Here is a 19,732-nt window from a genome sequence, read left to right as displayed (position 1 = left end):
CCTGGCGTGCACTGAGCGTCTGTGCGCATGTGTATCTGCCACCCAATCACCCCCGAATCAGGAAGTAGCTGTAGCCAATCGTTACACTGCGGATATGTCACAGCACTATGGCAACCGTTTGTAAACACGGTCGCCGCTGTGTAAACAGTAGCCGCAGGGAGATTCTTCTCCTTTGTTCGTGATCGGCCAGCCCCACGTTCAGCAACCGGAATGATTTGCTGACGTTACTATGGCAACCAATAGACACTGTGTTGCTTGAAACGGCAATGCCTAGATATTATTTGTTACAAAGTTATATTCCCTTGGACAGATATTGTTCTATAGTTTTATGTTAAAGTTTATATTCTAATACTAATCCATAGTTTAGGACCTAATTTGATGCCCCAAAATGTGATACTGTGTATGATCACATTACATATATGTCTTTATACTAATTCATAGTCTAAGACCTAACTTAATGCCCCAAAATGTGATAATGTGTATATTTATAAGTGCATGAATATATGCAGGACATGTAAAATAGACATTACATGAAGGAATGTTGCGAGTGACTAAAAAGTTATATTTATGTATCAATTTGTTAGTGTTATAAAGTACTGAATGTGTTTATTTACATATTTACAATAAAGATAATGTGAAGTGTAGAAAAAATAATTACTGAAAATTTCAAAGTGTTAAAATGTGCAAACTATAATAAAAAAATAATAATACTATTTTACCATTTTCAATGGAATATAGAATTGTATAAATTCGGTCGTTTATTGAGATTGAAGGATTTCTTCAATAAGGAACAGAAATCCACTATAGTTGAAACCTAGTGGACCTAAAAAAAAAATGTTTTAAAAGACCAAGCCAATTTGACCCTCCATCAAGTCAACCGACAATCAAAACATTTTTGTCTACAGTCAAAAATGAAACAGTAATAATCATTAAAGAACATAAACCTCAACATTGGAATTTCACCAGGGAACAACATGCACTAGTAAAGCAACTAGCATCAGACCCTACAATAGTAATCCACCCCGCAGACAAGGGCGGGGGCATAGTTATTTTAAACTATACAAAATATGCCAATGAAATCCACAAACAATTGGAAATACGGGAAACTTACCAACTTTTGCAGAAAGATCCTACGAACAACATTGCCCAAAAAATTGAAGAGTTACTAATATTTGGCCTTAAAGCAGGTTATATAGGCACAGACCTATTTGAATATCTACAAAAGAAACATCCACGAACACCAATTCTATACACGTTACCTAAAATTCATAAAAATCCTAAAGAACTCCCAGGCAGACCGATTGTTTCTGCAATAGAAGGTATCTTAGAACCTATAGCCAAGTATCTGGACTATTTGTTCAAACAACCAGTGACGGCTATACCAACATGTATCAAAGATACCAATAGTCTTTTACATGATCTGAAACACATTGGGGAATTTGAAGGATTACTTATAACGATGGACGTGAACAGTCTGTACACTGTAATACCACATGATGACGGCATTGAGGCCATGAGGAGATTACTGTCAAATTCTACATGTTACCATGGACCTCCGGTTGAGAATACCATGGAATTATTGTCATTGGCTCTACGCTACAACTATTTTAGATTTGAAACAAAATGTTTTTTACAGATTTATGGAACGTCCATGGGGGCAGCGATGGCCCCCATGTATGCAAACACTTTCATGTTCGAATTCGAACAAGAATACATCATAACAAAATATCGAGAGCAAATAGTGAGATACTATCGGTTCATAGATGATATCCTGATCCTCTGGAGAGGAACACATACAGAAGCAGTAGCACTCGTTGAGTATATCAATGAGTTGCCTACCCCTATCAAAGTGACCTCCAAGATTGATTCAGAGAATGTCCAATTCCTTGATGTTGAGCTGACAGTTATCAACAAAAAATTGGAGTACAGGTTATACACCAAACCCACTGATCGAAACACCATTCTGCACTATGAAAGCTTTCATCCACAGCACTTGAAGAACTCATTACCTCTATCACAATTCCTGAGGGTATGTCGGAATAATTCCCAGGAAGAACAATGTGAAATACAATTGAAAACTATGTATTTGAAATTCATCAAAAGAGGATACAAACGACCAGTATTGGATAAAGCTCTCCTTAAAGCTAGCGAACAACACAAAGTGACAACAGTACCCCAAAAGGAATTACAAATGAGAACAATATTCCCAATGAAGCTACACTCTGCCAGTAAGCAGATAACAGAATCTATCACTCGAAGCTGGAACATTCTCAAGCAAGATCCAACGCTCCCTAAAGAGTTAACACACAGACCCATGTTTTGTTACAAAAGAAACAAGAACTTAAGGGACTTGCTAGTAAAAACGGATCCTATCCATTGCTACAAACCATCCACAATGGAGAAGAATAAGGGCTGTGTGAGATGTCTAGGGTGTGTAACCTGTGGACACATTATTCCCTCTAAGACCTTCTCTCATCCCCACACTGGAAAGATCTATAAAATTGCTCACAGAATACATTGTCGCACAGAGTTTGTCATATATAAACTAATGTGCCCGTGTGTATTGAGTTACATTGGTAAAACTGAGACAGCTCTATGCGAGAGAATTAGAGGCCACAGGTCAAGTATCCGCTTGGCCTATCGTGATGGCAAATCGGACAAACCTGTGGCCCGACATTTTCTAGAGAAACAACATCAACTCTCTACTTTACGATGTGTAGCAATTGACCATGTACCTGTGGCTTTGAGAGGGGGAAATCGGGCTAAGTCCCTGTTACAGAGAGAAACTTTTTGGATATTAGAATTGGGCACATTATCTCCAAAAGGTTTAAATGAAAAATGCTCCTTTATCCCATTCTTGTAAAAAATATATATCTATATAAATTGGAGATGTATAAACCTTTATCTAACAAAGTTACTTTTGATTTTTTAATGTTTTAGATATGCCATTGAATTTATGTATCTGATAACAGTTTGCAGATTTCTCACCTTAAGTTCAGGCGCTCTTTCATCAATAGCCGGTGTGACAAATACTATCGTAATATGTCAGCAATGCAGTAATTAGTTCTTTTTTTTGAAAAAAATTGTCTTATATACTAATCACTTTATTATTGAGTGATTCACACACTGGACAAGTATGACAATGGTCAATAATGTTTAATTAAGTATTATTATTTTTTTATTATAGTTTGCACATTTTAACACTTTGAAATTTTCAGTAATTATTTTTTCTACACTTCACATTATATTTATTGTAAATATGTAAATAAACACATTCAGTACTTTATAACACTAACAAATTGATACATAAATATAACTTTTTAGTCACTCGCAACATTCCTTCATGTAATGTCTATTTTACATGTCCTGCATATATTCATGCACTTATAAATATACACATTATCACATTTTGGGGAATTAAGTTAGGTCTTAGACTATGAATTAGTATAAAGACATATATGTAATGTGATCATACACAGTATCACATTTTGGGGCATCAAATTAGGTCCTAAACTATGGATTAGTATTAGAATATAAACTTTAACATAAAACTATAGAACAATATCTGTCCAAGGGAATATAACTTTGCAGCAAATAATATCTAGGCATTGCCGTTTCAAGCAACACAGTGTCTATTGGTTGCCATAGTAACATCAGCAAATCATTCCGGTTGCTGAACGTGGGGCTGGCCGATCGCGAACAAAGGAGAAGAATCTCCCTGCGGCTACTGTTTACACAGCGGCGACCGTGTTTACAAACGGTTGCCATAGTGCTGTGACATATCCGCAGTGTAACGATTGGCTACAGCTACTTCCTGATTCGGGGTGATTGGGTGGCAGATACACATGCGCACAGACGCTCAGTGCACGCCAGGCAGTTGAGGAAATGTGTTACACCTGAACTTGGTGAGTAAATTGTAATTATGTGTCCTATATATGTATGTCATTTGTAGTTATGTTATTTCATGTGTCCTGATGAAAGCTCCGATCGGGAGCTGAAACGTTGACAGTCTGGGAACCATACAATAAATTGGATGAAGAAAGCCTAGCGTGCCGGTATTTTTTTCATTTTGCTATATATATATATATATATATATATATATATATATATATATATATATATATAATTTCCAAGTGTATTATGCATGAATATATTATATATCATAAACATAATAATTAATAATAAATAAATAATAATAAAAATATGCTTGTGTTATTTATACATACACACACACACAGTGATATAATACCATTTGTGCATATGTATGTATGCATAATACTTCCACAAATCACATAGATAAAGCAAAGCTATATTTAATTTTTTTAATTCAACATGTCATTAAAAAAATAAAAAAAAACATACATAGGCATCAATATATAGAATTTTGATTAATGGATACTCACTGGCACGTACTGATGCCCACATATACACACACTCACATACACTGGCGCACAATGATCCATACTGACACACACATTGACACATACTGACACACACACATACAGTGACATATACTGACACACACACAGTTATCCATACTGACACACACAAACAGTGATCCATACTGAAACACACACAAACAGTGATCTATACTGACACAAACATTGATCCATACTGATTCACATACACAGTGATTCATACTGACACTCACACACATAGTGATCCATACTGACACTCACACACACATACACACAAACTAATCCATACTAACACAAACATTGATCCATACTGATTCACATACACAGTGATCCATATTGACACTCACACACAAACTAATCCATACTGACACACACACAGTAATCCATATTGACACACACATTGATCCATACCGATACAAACATTAATCCATACTGAGACACACACAGACAGAGAAATCCATGCTGATACATACATTTATCCATACTGACAAACGCACAGTAATCCATTCTGACATATACATTGATCCATACTGACACTCACACAAAGTAATCCATACTGACACATACATTGATCCATACTGACACACATACATTGATCCATACTGACACATACATTGATCCTTACATTGATCCATACATTGATCCATACTGACACAAACATTGATCCATACTGACACATACATTGATCCATACATTGATCCGTACTGACACATACATTGATCCATACATTGATCCATACTGACACATACATTGATCCATACTGACACAAACATTGATCCATACTAACACATACATTGATCCATACTGACACACATACATTGATCCATACTGACACATACATTGATCCATACTGACACAAACATTGATCCATACTGACACAAACATTGATCCATACTGACACTCACACAAAGTAATCCATACTGACACATACATTGATCCATACTGACACATACATTGATCCATACATTGATCCATACTGACACATACATTGATCCATACTGACACATACATGGATCCATACTGACACATACATTGATCCATACTGACACATACATGGATCCATACTGACACATACATTGATCCATACATTGATCCATACTGACACACACACAAAGTAACCCATACTGACACACATACATTGATCTATACTGACACATACATTGATCCATACGGACACAAACATTGATCCATACATTGATCCATACATTGATCCATACATTGATCCATACTGACACATACATTGATCCATATTGACACATACATGGATCCATACTGACACATACATTGATCCATACATTGATCCATACTGACACACATACATTGATCCATACTGACACACATACATTGATCCATACTGACACATACATTGATCCATACATTGATCCATACTGACACATACATTGATCCATACTGACACACATACATTGATCCATACTGACACAAACATTGACCGATACATTGATCCATACATTGATCCATACTGACACATACATTGATCCATACTGACACACATACATTGATCCATACTGACACATACATTGATCCATACTGACACACATACATTGATCCATACATTGATCCATACTGACACATACATTGATCCATACTGACACAAACATTGATCCATACATTGATCCATGCTGACACAAACATTGATCCATTCATTGATCCATACATTGATCCATACTGACACACATACATTGATCCATACTGACACACATACATTGATCCATACTGACACATACATTGATCCATACTGACACATACATTGATCCATACTGACACAAACATTGATCCATACTGACACACATACATTGATCCATACTGACACACATACATTGATCCATACTGACACACAGATTGATCCATACTGACACATACATTGATCCATACTGACACACATACATTGATCCATACTGACTCACATACATTGATCCATACATTGATCCATACTGACACATACATTGATCCATCCTGACACACATACATTGATCCATACTGACACATACATTGATCCATACTGACACACATACATTGATCCATACTGACACACATACATTGATCCATACATTGATCCATACTGACACATACATTGATCCATACTGACACACATACATTGATCCATACTGACACACATACATTGATCCATACTGACACACATACATTGATCCATACTGACACACACATTGATTCATACTGACACTAGGACGGCAGGGACGTGCTATGCCGCCCTCCGGCGTTTAGAGCCAGGTCCCTAAGGACGGCATAGCACGTCCCCCGTCCTTAAGGGGTTAATAAGCTGAATTGTATTCATTGGTTGTGGTTACATTACGGGTCACTCTAGGGACAGCCAAACAATGCTCTTAATTGGCTAAATGTATTATCTTATGCATTTTATTTGGTCTTCCATTAAGAAGGGCCTGGACTTGGATATTTAAAGGATCACTACAGGGTCAGAACACAAACATGTATTCCTGACCCTATAGTGCAAAACCCACCATTTAGGTGGCTTGCCCCCCCCCCCCCCTTAGTTTCCTTAAGAGCAATTAAAACTCTCCTTATTTCCAGCACCATGTGGGTCAGCCAGCCCCGCCCCCTTGGTGACATAATCAGAATTGCAGATTTTTAGCCAATAGGGAGAAGCATTGGATTGGCTAAAAGGGGGTGGGGCCATCAATGCAATGCATTGAATTAATGCATCTGTATGAGGAAAATTCAGCGTCCCCATGCAGAGCGTGGAGACGCTGAACGGCAGAGCTGCCTACTGTGCATCACTGAGCCAGGAAGCCCCTCCAGTGGTCATCTAAGGAGTGATCTCTTGGAGGTGTCCCTAGGGCAATGTAAGCACTGCCTTTTCTCTGAAAGGCAGTGTTTGCATAAAAATGCCTGAAGGCAATGATTATACTCACCAGAACAACTACATTAAGCTATAGTTGTTCTGGTGACTATCGTGTCCCTTTAAACAAAAAGTCATTTTAATTTAGGTTCCTGCCCAGGTCAGGTTCTAGAAACAGTTTTGTGTTTACATTGTTCATGCCCGTCAATCTTTCTTATTTACCAGTGCTTTGCTATGAGTAGCATTGAATTTAATGTTTCTAAAGAAAAAAAAAAGTCTTGGGCATACAAAATATTTGTCAGCATATTTTGAAAGCTGATGTCGAATGTGAAATATATTCAGTAACTGAATCTATTTTAGCATGGAGCCCCTGATTGCTGTCTGTCTGAGAGCCAATAGTAAGAATGGAGAATGCAAGGTTTCTCCCTATCCCTTTTACCCACTCTCCTGTTCCCCATCCTTCACCTCACTCCCATCTCCTCTCATATTATCTTTTCATGCTCCTAGCAACTGGGGACATCTCCCCTAACACTGGCCCTGCTCACTTTCATCCTTTCCCCCCCTAGGAACCCTTCTAATACCACACACATTCAATTTTGCCCCACTCTGCTACCTCTTTTCATTGCCCTGTCTGGTATGCCTGCACTGTCTGTGGTAATATAACAAACGTAGAATAAAGAAAATATATTAATGTACGTCGGTTTGACACAAGCAGTTTGTGACAGCACATTCAACAGTTATAATGGTTGCATTAAAAGAAACCATGTATCACTTTAGCTATACATAATTTAAAGGAGCAATTAATGTTGGATTCCTACAGGTGTACCATCTTTCTCACCAAACAAACGTACTTTGCCTCCCTCATCTCCACCTTCTTACATGATACCAAACTCAAACTTAATCTTCCCCTTCTACTTATCTCACTTGCATACTGTTTCACAAAAAAGTTTGACAATATCGGAAAAGAAATAGCCTCACTTGTTTCGACCCTCAACTATTTGATCCTTTGCCCAGCCTCCTCCTCTATATTTAGTATCTTCTCTCCATTTCATGAAGAAGAGGTTTCTGCACTTATGCTTTCTTCCTGCCCTATCATGTGTCCACTTCATGCCATTCTGTAGCACCAGGCTTTCTCATTTACGACTGTCTTGTCTTTGGCTAAAATCTTCTTGTCCCTTTTGACACTGTTGACAACCCACGTCTATTCCTCACCCTTCACAATCTTGGCCACAGTGACACTATTCTTTCCTGGTTCTCTAACTGTCTAAATGCTTTTTCAGTGTCTCCTTTTCTGGTTCCTCATCTTTTGGAGTTCCTCAAAGCTCTATACTGGGAACTCTTGTTTTCTCAATTTACACAGCCTTTCTTGGTGACCTAATATCATCCTTTGCCTTTTAATATAACCTTACACTATTTCCTGTATCAGTGGTAGGCACCTTCAGCACTTCAGATGCTGTGGACTACATCTCCCACAATGTTCTTACAGCCATAATGCTGGCAAAGCATCATGGGAGGTGTAGTCCAAAACATCTGCAGTGTCGAAGGTTGTCTATCTCTATGCTATATGTACCTCTTCTCACCTAACCTGTCTCGCCATCTGCTGGATCATGTCTCTGACTGGATAACTTCACTATTCATAACCTATTCTCCTAACGATACCTCTGTCCCTGTTTCTTTCCAGGTCAATGGACCGCAAGCATGTTGTCTTGGTGTGCTGTTTTATTCTCGCCTTTCTTTCACCGCTTACATAAAATCAATCACAAAATCCTGTTTCTTTTACCTTAAAAACATTTCTTGCCAAAATGCTTGTCCATGCTATTTTGTTTTGCTTATTGGCCCAAAATAACACCTGCAAATCTAGGGCTACCTCCTCCTTATGGAATGCCCTCCCACACCACATTTGGATCACACGGTCTCTGCCGTGCTTAGAAACACACGTTAGAGAAGCCGATGAGCTTCCCCCTTAATGCCTCATTCCTTACAACCTTCTTCTGTTGTCTCCCATCTACTGTGCTGCTTCTCCAAAATAACCCTCCCATCCTTTCAGGTACATACAGGTCATTTGACTCCCTCACTGTCTTTGTCCCTCATCCTTTTAGATTGTAAGCTTGTTTTGGGCAGGACCCTTTTTTTTTATCTCATTTCCCGTATGTGAAACATGTCTTGTTAGAATTTTGTCTCTTGTATTAATGTACAGTGCTGCAGAACATGTTAACTCTACATCCATAATGGTAATTATAATCATTTGTTCTATATAATAGAATTTAAGGGACATTCCAATTATCATTGTTAAAGCTAATTGTAATGCATATAGTGTAGTCCCTCTTGTGTTTGTCAAATTGTCTGCCAGATTCTCTGGCACCTAAACCTACCCCTTCAGCTTTGAATGGGATATTGAGGAAGTTTCAGTTCTAAATTATTTGTCAAAATCAATAGTGTGAATATGGTTACAGGTTCACAAGGATATAGAAACTTGTGTTGGTTCATCTTTACCAGAAGGTTTATCAGCAATCTAGCGTTGCTGTATCCTGGTTACTTGTAAAAATATTTTGGACGAATAATGAGGATCATATGCCAAATGGGGAGTGGGCATCGAATGCCTCTGTATCCTCTGTTTTTGCTGTTTGAAAATATATTGACAGAAAACTGAGGGCAGGCAACCATAAACTTGTTGCAACATAACCGATACAAGCCGTAGTGGTTATGATGTCTGTTAGTGTCCTTTTTATTCTGACATTCCTGATATTGTTACAACATATTTCATATTTGTTATAAATACTTCACAAACATTATACAAAGAAGCAATGACTGTGCCATCCATTTCAATGATAGAATGTATCAATGATAGAATTGCATGTAATGATAAAATCTACTTGGTTTTCCAGACTTCTATATTGCTCTGCATCTTCTAGCAGGGCTGTTTCCTCTGATCAATAGTTAATGTATGCATAACCTTGTTATTGGCCAGATCCTTGGTCTCCCTGCCCCCGGCTTGGCTCTCGCTGACATGGTTGCTCAGGGTTACATCTTAGTTGCGCCATGAACCATAATGCAATGTGTTGCTGCAGTCAGATGGTGGTGCATGAGCAGTGCACAAAATAAGAGTAAAAGGGGTATATTTAAAATAAATAGGCAAGTACCTTGGAAGAGAGGGGAGGGCCATTGAGAATGGTGGGAAGCTGTCATTCCCACAGACTCTTCTGTGGCAGGTGATAGGCAAGATTCTGCCTCCATGCATTTTACCTAAATAGAAGTGTGCCAGTGCTTTTAATTATGTCTCTATTTTTGTACTTGATCAGGCAACAATCCACAGGTGACACACCTGTGCCCTACCAATTAGTTTCAGAATAAAAGTATCAATATCATAAATGCTGTGCACTGTTGAAGACCTAGTTAGTTGCTGTTTGTGTGTTTAATATATTATATGAAAGAATGTCAGAAGTGTGTGAATGGAACTTTGCTGAAGGCGAGGTTCAGTGTGCAGGTTAGAGCTGAAATGTTACATTTCTGTGTCACTTGTTTGAGCTGCCTTTTTTTGTGTATGAGTTTCAGAGGAGTGCTGTATTTGCCTGACATGTCACTGTATGTGTGTCACTGTACCTTTGTCTGCACATCCCGGGGGTTCCAGTCAGGTCTTAGTTCATGGATGAGTCTCAAAGCTCCTGGAATGACATTCTGTTCATCCACAGAAATGCTGAGAGAGCGCAGCGTGGAGCTGTCACTTTGGGAGTGCAGCATGCAGCTGTCAATGTGACCCTGTTCTTCACCCATCCCCTCTTTGCTGTGAGACCTAGGCCCCCTCCTCAGGTGGGAAATACCCACAGGAGGGGGTGTGAAACACAGGACTTGACACCCAGGGTTTTACCCCCCTCCCTGCAGAGGCAAAGAGAGCTGACTGTGGGAGGATAGAAAGGAGGAGAGAAAGGGAACTGCCCTCCTACAATCTGATGTCATAAACACTGGACTCAGTAAACTGATATCACTCTGTAAATTTACTGTTATGTTGAGACTCAAGTGTATACAGTGACAGTCTGTTCTCTGTGTCACTTTCTCTATATGGGAGGGAATACTGAATGTTCAGCAGATGCCAAGCACCATGACCCTTGCTCTCAACAGGGGCCCAGCTCTTTCTGCAGTTTGGAAATAAATTACCATACATAAACACAGTCTTTAACATCAGTGGCAAGCCTTTTCTTTTAAAAGATGTTTTCCTTTTCAACAGTGCTATATATTTTTTAAATGACCGTTTTAACTCTGTTTTATTGTCTTGATTTGTCAATACACTGGTATTCTTATGTTGTTTCTTTTTCAAGGTGTTTTCTTTTTTTAACCCCTTAACACTTTCAGGACGGAGTCAATAGTGCACGTTCTGATCAAAACAAAACGTAAACAAAAAATGGAATTTGCGCTATATGTCTGTTCACCCGTAGTTCCCCTCTTTCAAATTATATGCACCCACACTTATTATATATCATTTTGTTCAGGAGAAACAGGGCTTTAATTTATCATTAACTATTCATATATGGAACATAATTTATTATGAATAAAATTTTAAAAAAAATGTGAGAAAATACGTTTTTTTTTAAAATTTGCATTTCCATCTGACATTTTAACTGTGAATGTCATAATAATACTGCAAAAAAATGCACATATTTGTAATCAGCGATGTGTCACGAGTACAACAGTACCCCTCATTAACAGGTTTTATGTTGTTTTGGAAAGTTACAGGGTCAAATATAGAACATTCCATTTTCAAATTGAAATTTTCCAGTTTAGTAATGTTACCTTTGAGACGGTGTGGTAGCCAGGAATGAGAATTACCCCCATAATAGCATAGCATTTGAAAAAGTAGACAAGCCAAGGTATTGAAAGTGGGGTATGTTTAGTCTTTTTTAGTAGCCACTTAGTCACAAACACTGGCCAAAGTTAGCGTTCATATTTGTTTTTGTGTGAAAAAAGCAAAAAACGAATATTTGGCCAGTGTTTGTGACTAAGTGGCTACTAAGAAAGACTGGACATACCCCACTTGCAATACCTCGGGTTGTCTACTTTTGCAAATGGTATGCCATCATGGGGGTAATTCTTATTCCTGGGCTACCATACGCTCTCAAAGGCAACATAACCAATCTGGCAAATTTCAATGTGAAAAAAAATGAAATGCAAGCCTTATATGTGACTCTTTAACTTTCCAAAACACCATAAAACCTGTACATGGGGGGTACTGTTATTCTCGGGAGACTTCACTAAACACAAATATTAGTGTTTTAAAACAGTAAAACATATTACAACAATAATATAGACCATAAAAGTGCAGTTCGCTTGTAAAAAATGCGAAAAACGTCACTTTTACTTAAAATATCATCGTTGTGGGGGGCGGGGCCTGACCGCCGGCGGGATCAGACGTGCTCTGTCTGAGCTCCCGCTCCAGGGCCCGAAGTCGGAGTAAATTGGAGGCTATACGAGACTGGAAAACCACACAGGCGACCACACTGACCCCCGGTCACTGGGGCAAACGAGCACACCGCATGAGACTCTCTGGCGCCGACAGCGTCCCGACTGGGGCATGGAGCCCATTGGGGCTTGAGCCGAGATGAGACGGCTGCTCTCCCGGGTCTCCAGCCGGCGTCACGCTCCCCCCCCCCTCTGGACCGGGGGCGTCATCCCGGTCTGCAGGGGCACTAGCCAGCACACTAACCTGGACCTAGACAGCCGCCCTGGTGAGGATTAGCCGCCGGGCGGCGGCCCACAAGATGGCCACCAGCGCCGACCATGTGCGCGAGCTGCCTGTGAGATCGAGCGAATGCTTATCCAAAAAGTGAGCCAACGGAGCTAATGAATAAGCACACACTGCCACCCTGCCGGGTCCTTATAAAAAAAAAAAAAAATTAAAAAAAGCAAAGCAAAGATTATGGACACTGCAAACAAGAACATACCACACTCAAATGGAAGTGCCTGCAGTTGCACATACCACAAGACACAAAGCAGAACCCGCCCTGACAGCACTGACCACCCAAGGATTCAAGACCGAGCGCAGCCACGAGGAACCCTGGTTCATGGACCAGAAAATCTTGAAATTCACTGTGGCTGAACTCCCTGCTGTGACCCACCTGTGGCATTGGGTGCCAATCAGATAACACGTCAATATAATGACTTTTGTTATCCTCAGTCTATGCATTACCTTTTTCTTAACGTTTTTAGGACCCTGTGGTGTTGATAGTTTATCTATTTTCTTAATAATACTTAGCAAGCGACTATCTTAACTAATTAACTTTATCTCCTGAAGGCCTGAAATGTCTCCTAGCTCCGGTTTTTCATTTCTTTTGTTGTCATATGACAAGCATTTAACTCCTCGTGTTTACTTGCTTTCTAGTGCTACCTGTTAGGCTGGCAGGTCCAGGCACACAGGTCCTAGCCTATAATTTGACTCACTCCTGTATCTTACTTGTGATGTATACTAAACTTAGACAGCTCGCATCTCATATTCAGTGTGCCCACCAGTTAAATATGTCTGCCTAGCCTGTTCATTAACGTTGAATCCCTGTGCTGTCTGTGCCATTGCTAATCTAGACGTATGTAACCGCGCTACAACTACACTAGCAAAGTTACTTTAGCAATGTTAAACGTGAATCATTTTACTTAATGCTAACGTTTTCGCTGTTTAACCAATCTTGTTATACCTATATAAAAATTTGCAATTTCTCATGCCACTGTCAAACCTAAATACACCTTTAAACACGCTGTTGTGGCGTATGTTGATAACATGTAACTAACTGCACAACAAAAATAAAGAATAAAAAAAAAAAAAATTATCATCGTTGTAATACAATTTACCAGTTTGAAACACTAATATTTGAGTTCAGCGAAGTCTCCCGAGTAAAACAGTACCCCCTATGTACAGGTTTTATGGTGTCTTGGAGAGTTACAGGGTCAAATATAGTGCTTGCGAATTAGATTCTCTGCACTTTCTCCCTGTGTTGTCAGGCATGTCAATCAAATTTTAATTAATCCAATCACATAATTACGTTAAAAGATTATTTAAATATACAGAATTTTAATATATATATGCATTTATGCATTATAGGTATTTAAATTCTACGTGTATACTAATGTAATCTTTTATGTAATTATATGTATTTATCTAAATATATATATTTGCGGTTATTTGTATTTTATATATAGATAGATATATATAGAATGTCATTCTAAGTGTATTTTGTTACCGATATATATATATTAATAACAAAATACTGTTAGAATGAAATTACATATGCATATATAATTTATATTAAATTTTGTTTCAATATTTTATTTATTTATTTTATTATTTTATTTATTTATTATTTTAATTATACGTATTTATATATAATATATATGTACATCTATTATATATATAATATATATACATATTATATATATGTAACGTCATTCTAAGTGTATTTTAATATTAATATATATACTTATATTAATATTAAAGTACATTTTGTATGACGTTACATATATATAATATGTATATATATTATATATATATATTATATATATAATATGTATGTATTATATATACATATTATATATATATAAAAATATGTAAAATTTATTTTTACACATGTTTAATATATATTTTTTTACTTTCCCACCAGCAGGGGGACTGTCTGATATTTCAAACAGTCCCCCTGCTGGCAGATCCATAGCCAGCTATAGGGGGCCATGTGATCGCGCTTTGAGAGCTATCACATGGCCCCCGGGGGCCTCATTTGCCGGAGGGGGGCTGCCTGGGCTGTCAGGCAGCCCCCCAGAAGAGGATCGCAGCGGAGGTGAGTACACCTCTCCAACAGGGGCTCAAAGCCGTTACGACGTACCATACCGCCGCAACGGCTTTAAAGCCCATTTAATGCGGGACGGCATGGTACGTTGTAACGGCGTTAAGGGGTTAAGGACTGAGCCAAAAGTACAAGTTGTGAACAAAACAAAACGTAAACAAAACCTGGCATTTGCGCTATATGTCTGTCCAACCGTAATTCACCATTTTCATATTAAATGCACCCCCCTTATTATATATCATTTTATTCAGGGGAAACAGGGCTTTCATTTAATATCAAATATTTAGCTATGAAACCTAATTTAATATGAAAAAAATGGGAGAAATTAAGAAATTTGGGTATTTTTTTAGTTCTACATGACATTTTAACTGTCAATGTCATAATACTGTTTGCTTTTACTGCAATACAATACCCCTATGTACAGGTTTTATGGTGTTTTGGGAAGTTACAGGGTCAAATATAGCAGGTTACATTTGAAATTCGCCAGATTGGTTACGTTGCCTTTGAGACTGTATAGTAGCCCAGGAATTAAATTTACACCCATAATGGCATACCATTTGCAATAGTAGACAACCCAAGGTATTGCAAATGGGGTATGTCCAGTCTTTTTTAGTAGCCATTTGGTCACAAACACTGGCCAAAGTTAGCGTTAGTATTTGTTTGTGTGTGAAAAATGCAAAAAACGCAAATTTTGGCCAGTGTTTGTGAGTAAGTGGCTACTAAAAAAGACTGGACATACCCCATTTGCAATACCTTAGGTTGTCTACTATTGCAAATGGTTTGCCATCATAGGGGTAATTTTCATTCTTGGGCTACCATAGGGTCACAAAGGCAACGTAAGCAATCTGGCGAATTTTAATGTGAAAAAAACACAAGCCTTATATTTGACGCTGTAACTTTTGAAAACACCATAAAACCTGTACATGAGGGGTATTGTTGTATTTTATTATTATTATTATTATTATTATTATTGCAATTTATATAGCGCCAACAGATTCCGTAGCGCTTTACAATATTATGAGAAGGGATTTAACTATAGATAGGACAATTACAAATAAACTTACAGGAACAATAGGTTGAAGAGGACCCTGCTCGATCGAGCTTACATTCTATAGGAGGTGGGTGTAAAACACATTAGGACAGGAATTTGCAATCAAATAAGGTGGACTGCCCTTTAGGAGAGGGCAAGAGACAGGTATGTGAGGTAAGGGTTAGTCTTGGAGGCCATATGCTTTCCTAAAGAGATGAGTTTTAAGGCACTTCTTAAAAGATGCAAGACTAGGGGAGAGTCTGATGGCGGTAGGCAGGCTATTCCATAGGAAGGGAGCCGCCCGCGAGAAGTCCTGCAAGCGCGAGTTGGCCGTACGAGTGCGGACAACGGACAGGAGGTGGTCACGGGCAGAACGGAGAGACCGAGAAGGGACATACCTATGGATCTGTGAGGAGATATAAGAGGGGCTAGAGTTGTTCAGTGCTTTATAGGTGTGAGTTAGTACCTTGAATTGACTCCTATAGCATACAGGAAGCCAATGTAAGGACTGGCAGAGGGGTGAGGTGTGAGAGAAACGACTAGAGAGGAAAATCAGTCTAGCAGCAGCGTTCATTACGGACTGTAGGGGTGCAGTATGGCTTTTGGGAAGACCAATCAGGAGAGGGTTACAGTAATCCATGCGGGAGATTACCAGAGCATGGACAAGCTCCTTGGTAGTATCTGGTGCAAGAAAGGGGCGGATGCGGGCTATGTTTTTAAGATGGAATCTACAGGATTTGGCAACATGCTGGATGTGAGGCTCAAAGGTGAGACCAGAGTCAAGTATGACGCCAAGACAGCGCGCTTGCAAGGATGGACTGATGTTGGTACCACAAACTTGAAGGGAGAGTGAAAGAGGAGGATCAGTATTAGGAGGAGGAAAGACAAGGAGCTCAGTTTTTGAGAGATTGAGTTTCAGAAAGCGGGAGGACATCCAGTCAGAGATGGAAGAAAGGCAAGCAGTGACACGTTGCAGGATGGCAGGGGAGAGGTCCGGGGAGGAGAGATATAGCTGGGTGTCATCAGCATACAGGTGGTAGTGGAATCCAAAAGAGGTAATAAGTTTGCCAAGAGAGGCAGTATAAAGAGAAAATAGAAGTGGACCAAGGACGGAGCCTTGGGGAACTCCAACCGAGACAGGGCGAGGGGAGGAGGTATCATTAGAAAAGGAGACACTGAATGAGCGTTGGGAGAGATAAGAGGAAAACCACGAGAGGACAGAGTCACAGAGACCAAGTGATTGAAGAGTTTGAAGAAGGAGAGCATGATCAACGGTGTCAAAGGCCGCTGAGAGGTCAAGAAGAATTAGTATGGAGTAGTGGCCTTTGGATTTAGCTGCGATTAGGTCGTTAGTGACTTTGATAAGGGCAGTCTCTGTAGAGTGGAGAGGGCGGAAGCCAGATTGAAGGGGGTCAAGGAGAGAGTTGGAATTGAGGAAATGAGACACACGGGTAAAGACAAGCCTTTCCAGAAGCTTTGAGGAAAAAGGGAGCAGGGATATGGGACGGTAATTAGAGAGGGTGGATGAGTCGAGGGATGGTTTTTTTAGTATAGGTACTACAGTGGCATGTTTAAGGTCAGCAGGGACGATGCCAGAAGAGAGCGAGCAGTTGAAGATGTGTGTTAGAGAAGGCACAAGACAAGTGGAGAGAGATCTGATAAGGTGAGATGGGACAGGATCGAGCGGGCAAGTGGTGGGGCGAGAGGAGCAAAGAAGAGCAGACTCCTCTTGGTCAGTAGCTGGGGAGAATGTCTGAAGGGTAGGAAATGCATGATCTATGTGTGATTGAGAAACAGAAAGGCAAGGAGGGGAGAATTCTTTCCTTAGCTGTTCAATCTTGTCAGTGAAGTAACATGCAAAGTTATCAGAAGTAAGGTTAGTTTTGGGGGTGGCCACAGCAGGGCGAAGAAGAGAATTAAAGGTGTCAAAGAGACGCCTGGGGTTGCGGGAACATGAACTAATGAGAGAGGAAAAATAGGACTGTTTGGCAAGGGCAAGGGCTGCACTGTATGAACACAATATGAATCTATAATGGAGAAAGTCTGATTGTGTACGAGACTTCCTCCAGGAGCGTTCAGCACAACGGGAGTATTGCAGCAATAATATCGTCCGTGTAAGTGCTGTTTGTGCGTGAAAAATGCAAAAAACTTCACTTTTACTGGCGATATCATCGTTGTAATACATTTTACTGTTTTGAAACACTAATATTTGTATTCAGTGAAGTCTCCCGAGTACAACAATACCCCTCATGTACAGGTTTTATGGTGTTTTCAAAAGTTACAGCGTCAAATATAAGGCTTGTGTTTTTTTCACATTAAAATTCACCACATTGCTTACGTTGCCTTTGTGACCCTATGGTAGCCCAAGAATGAAAATTACCTCCCGAGTAAAACAGTACCCCCCATGTATAGGTTTTATGGTGTCTTGGAAAGGTATAGGGTTAAATATAGTGCTAGCAAATTAAATTCCCTATACTTTCGGCATGGGTTGTCAAGCAGGTCCCGCTAATTGTAATTAATAAGGATACCTAATTATGTAAAAATATTACATAAATATATGTGTAGAATTAATATATGTATACATATACATATGTGTATATATACGTATATATATATATATATTTAATTTTTTTTATATTTTTATTTATATATAGGTATATATTTAGTGATATATACGTATATATTTATGTATATAGATATATATATTATTTTGTTCTCTGTGTATTTTGATATAAATATATATATTAATATCACAATACAGTTAGAACGAAATAACACACATCTATATATTTTTTCATTATTTATTTTCAATTATTTTTTTAATTTTATTTTTTTACGTATTTACATATTTTTTTATATTATATATAAATATATATATATAACAATAATTATATATATATATATTTAATCAGTATCAGTCTACGTGTAATTTGATATTAATATATATATATATATATATATATATAATAAATACACAAGATCCAGCGCACTCTCCTATCTACTAAACAGCAACTTCAATGTTGACAGATTTTATTAGTTTGTAAAAGTTTTTTTTAAAAACACCTAATCTAGGCAAAAAAATGGGGATTTAGTTACATTATATGATCATACATTGCATAAGCCTGCCACAACGTCAATGTACCCCATCTTTGGCAGGTCCTACTCTCACAGTCTAATGTCTGCTCTTATGAGATTAACCACTTACTTGGGAAAAAATTCCATCTGAGGCTCTCTGCAGTACAAGGCTAAATAGGGATCTGAGATGAGGCACCTGTAACAGGGAGGGGTGCAGAACCAAGGAGTTGGCTAGACTCCCAAATATATATAGGAAACATGGGGGGATGGTTGCACTCACCTAAACATGCTTAAATGGGGTGCTGCTGGGGGCCATATTATACAATAAATACACAAGATCCAGCGCACTCTCCTATCTACTAAACAGCAACTTCAATGTTGGACCTGCCAAAGATGGGGTACATTGACGTTGTGGCAGGCTTATGCAATGTATGATCATATAATGTAACTAAATCCCCATTTTTTTGCCTAGATTAGGTGTTTTTAAAAAAAACTTTTACAAACTAATAAAATCTGTCAACATTGAAGTTGCTGTTTAGTAGATAGGAGAGTGCGC

General features: G+C 38.7%; 1 protein-coding gene across 1 annotated transcript in view; it reads right to left on the bottom strand.

The window, feature by feature from the left end:
- ETNK2 (ethanolamine kinase 2) overlaps positions 1-11,175 on the bottom strand; it is a 65,886-nt gene extending 54,711 nt beyond the window's left edge. Inside the window, exon 1 of the mRNA XM_063452472.1 lies at positions 10,855-11,175. Coding sequence (XP_063308542.1) covers positions 10,855-11,025 — 171 coding nt within the window. The 5' untranslated portion in view covers positions 11,026-11,175. The remainder of the gene's footprint in view (positions 1-10,854) is intronic.
- Positions 11,176-19,732: the final 8,557 nt, after the last annotated feature.

The sequence above is a fragment of the Pelobates fuscus genome, chromosome 1, assembly GCF_036172605.1.
Source record: "Pelobates fuscus isolate aPelFus1 chromosome 1, aPelFus1.pri, whole genome shotgun sequence".
NCBI lineage: Eukaryota > Metazoa > Chordata > Amphibia > Anura > Pelobatidae > Pelobates > Pelobates fuscus.
This window is presented reverse-complemented; position numbering and strand designations above follow the sequence as displayed.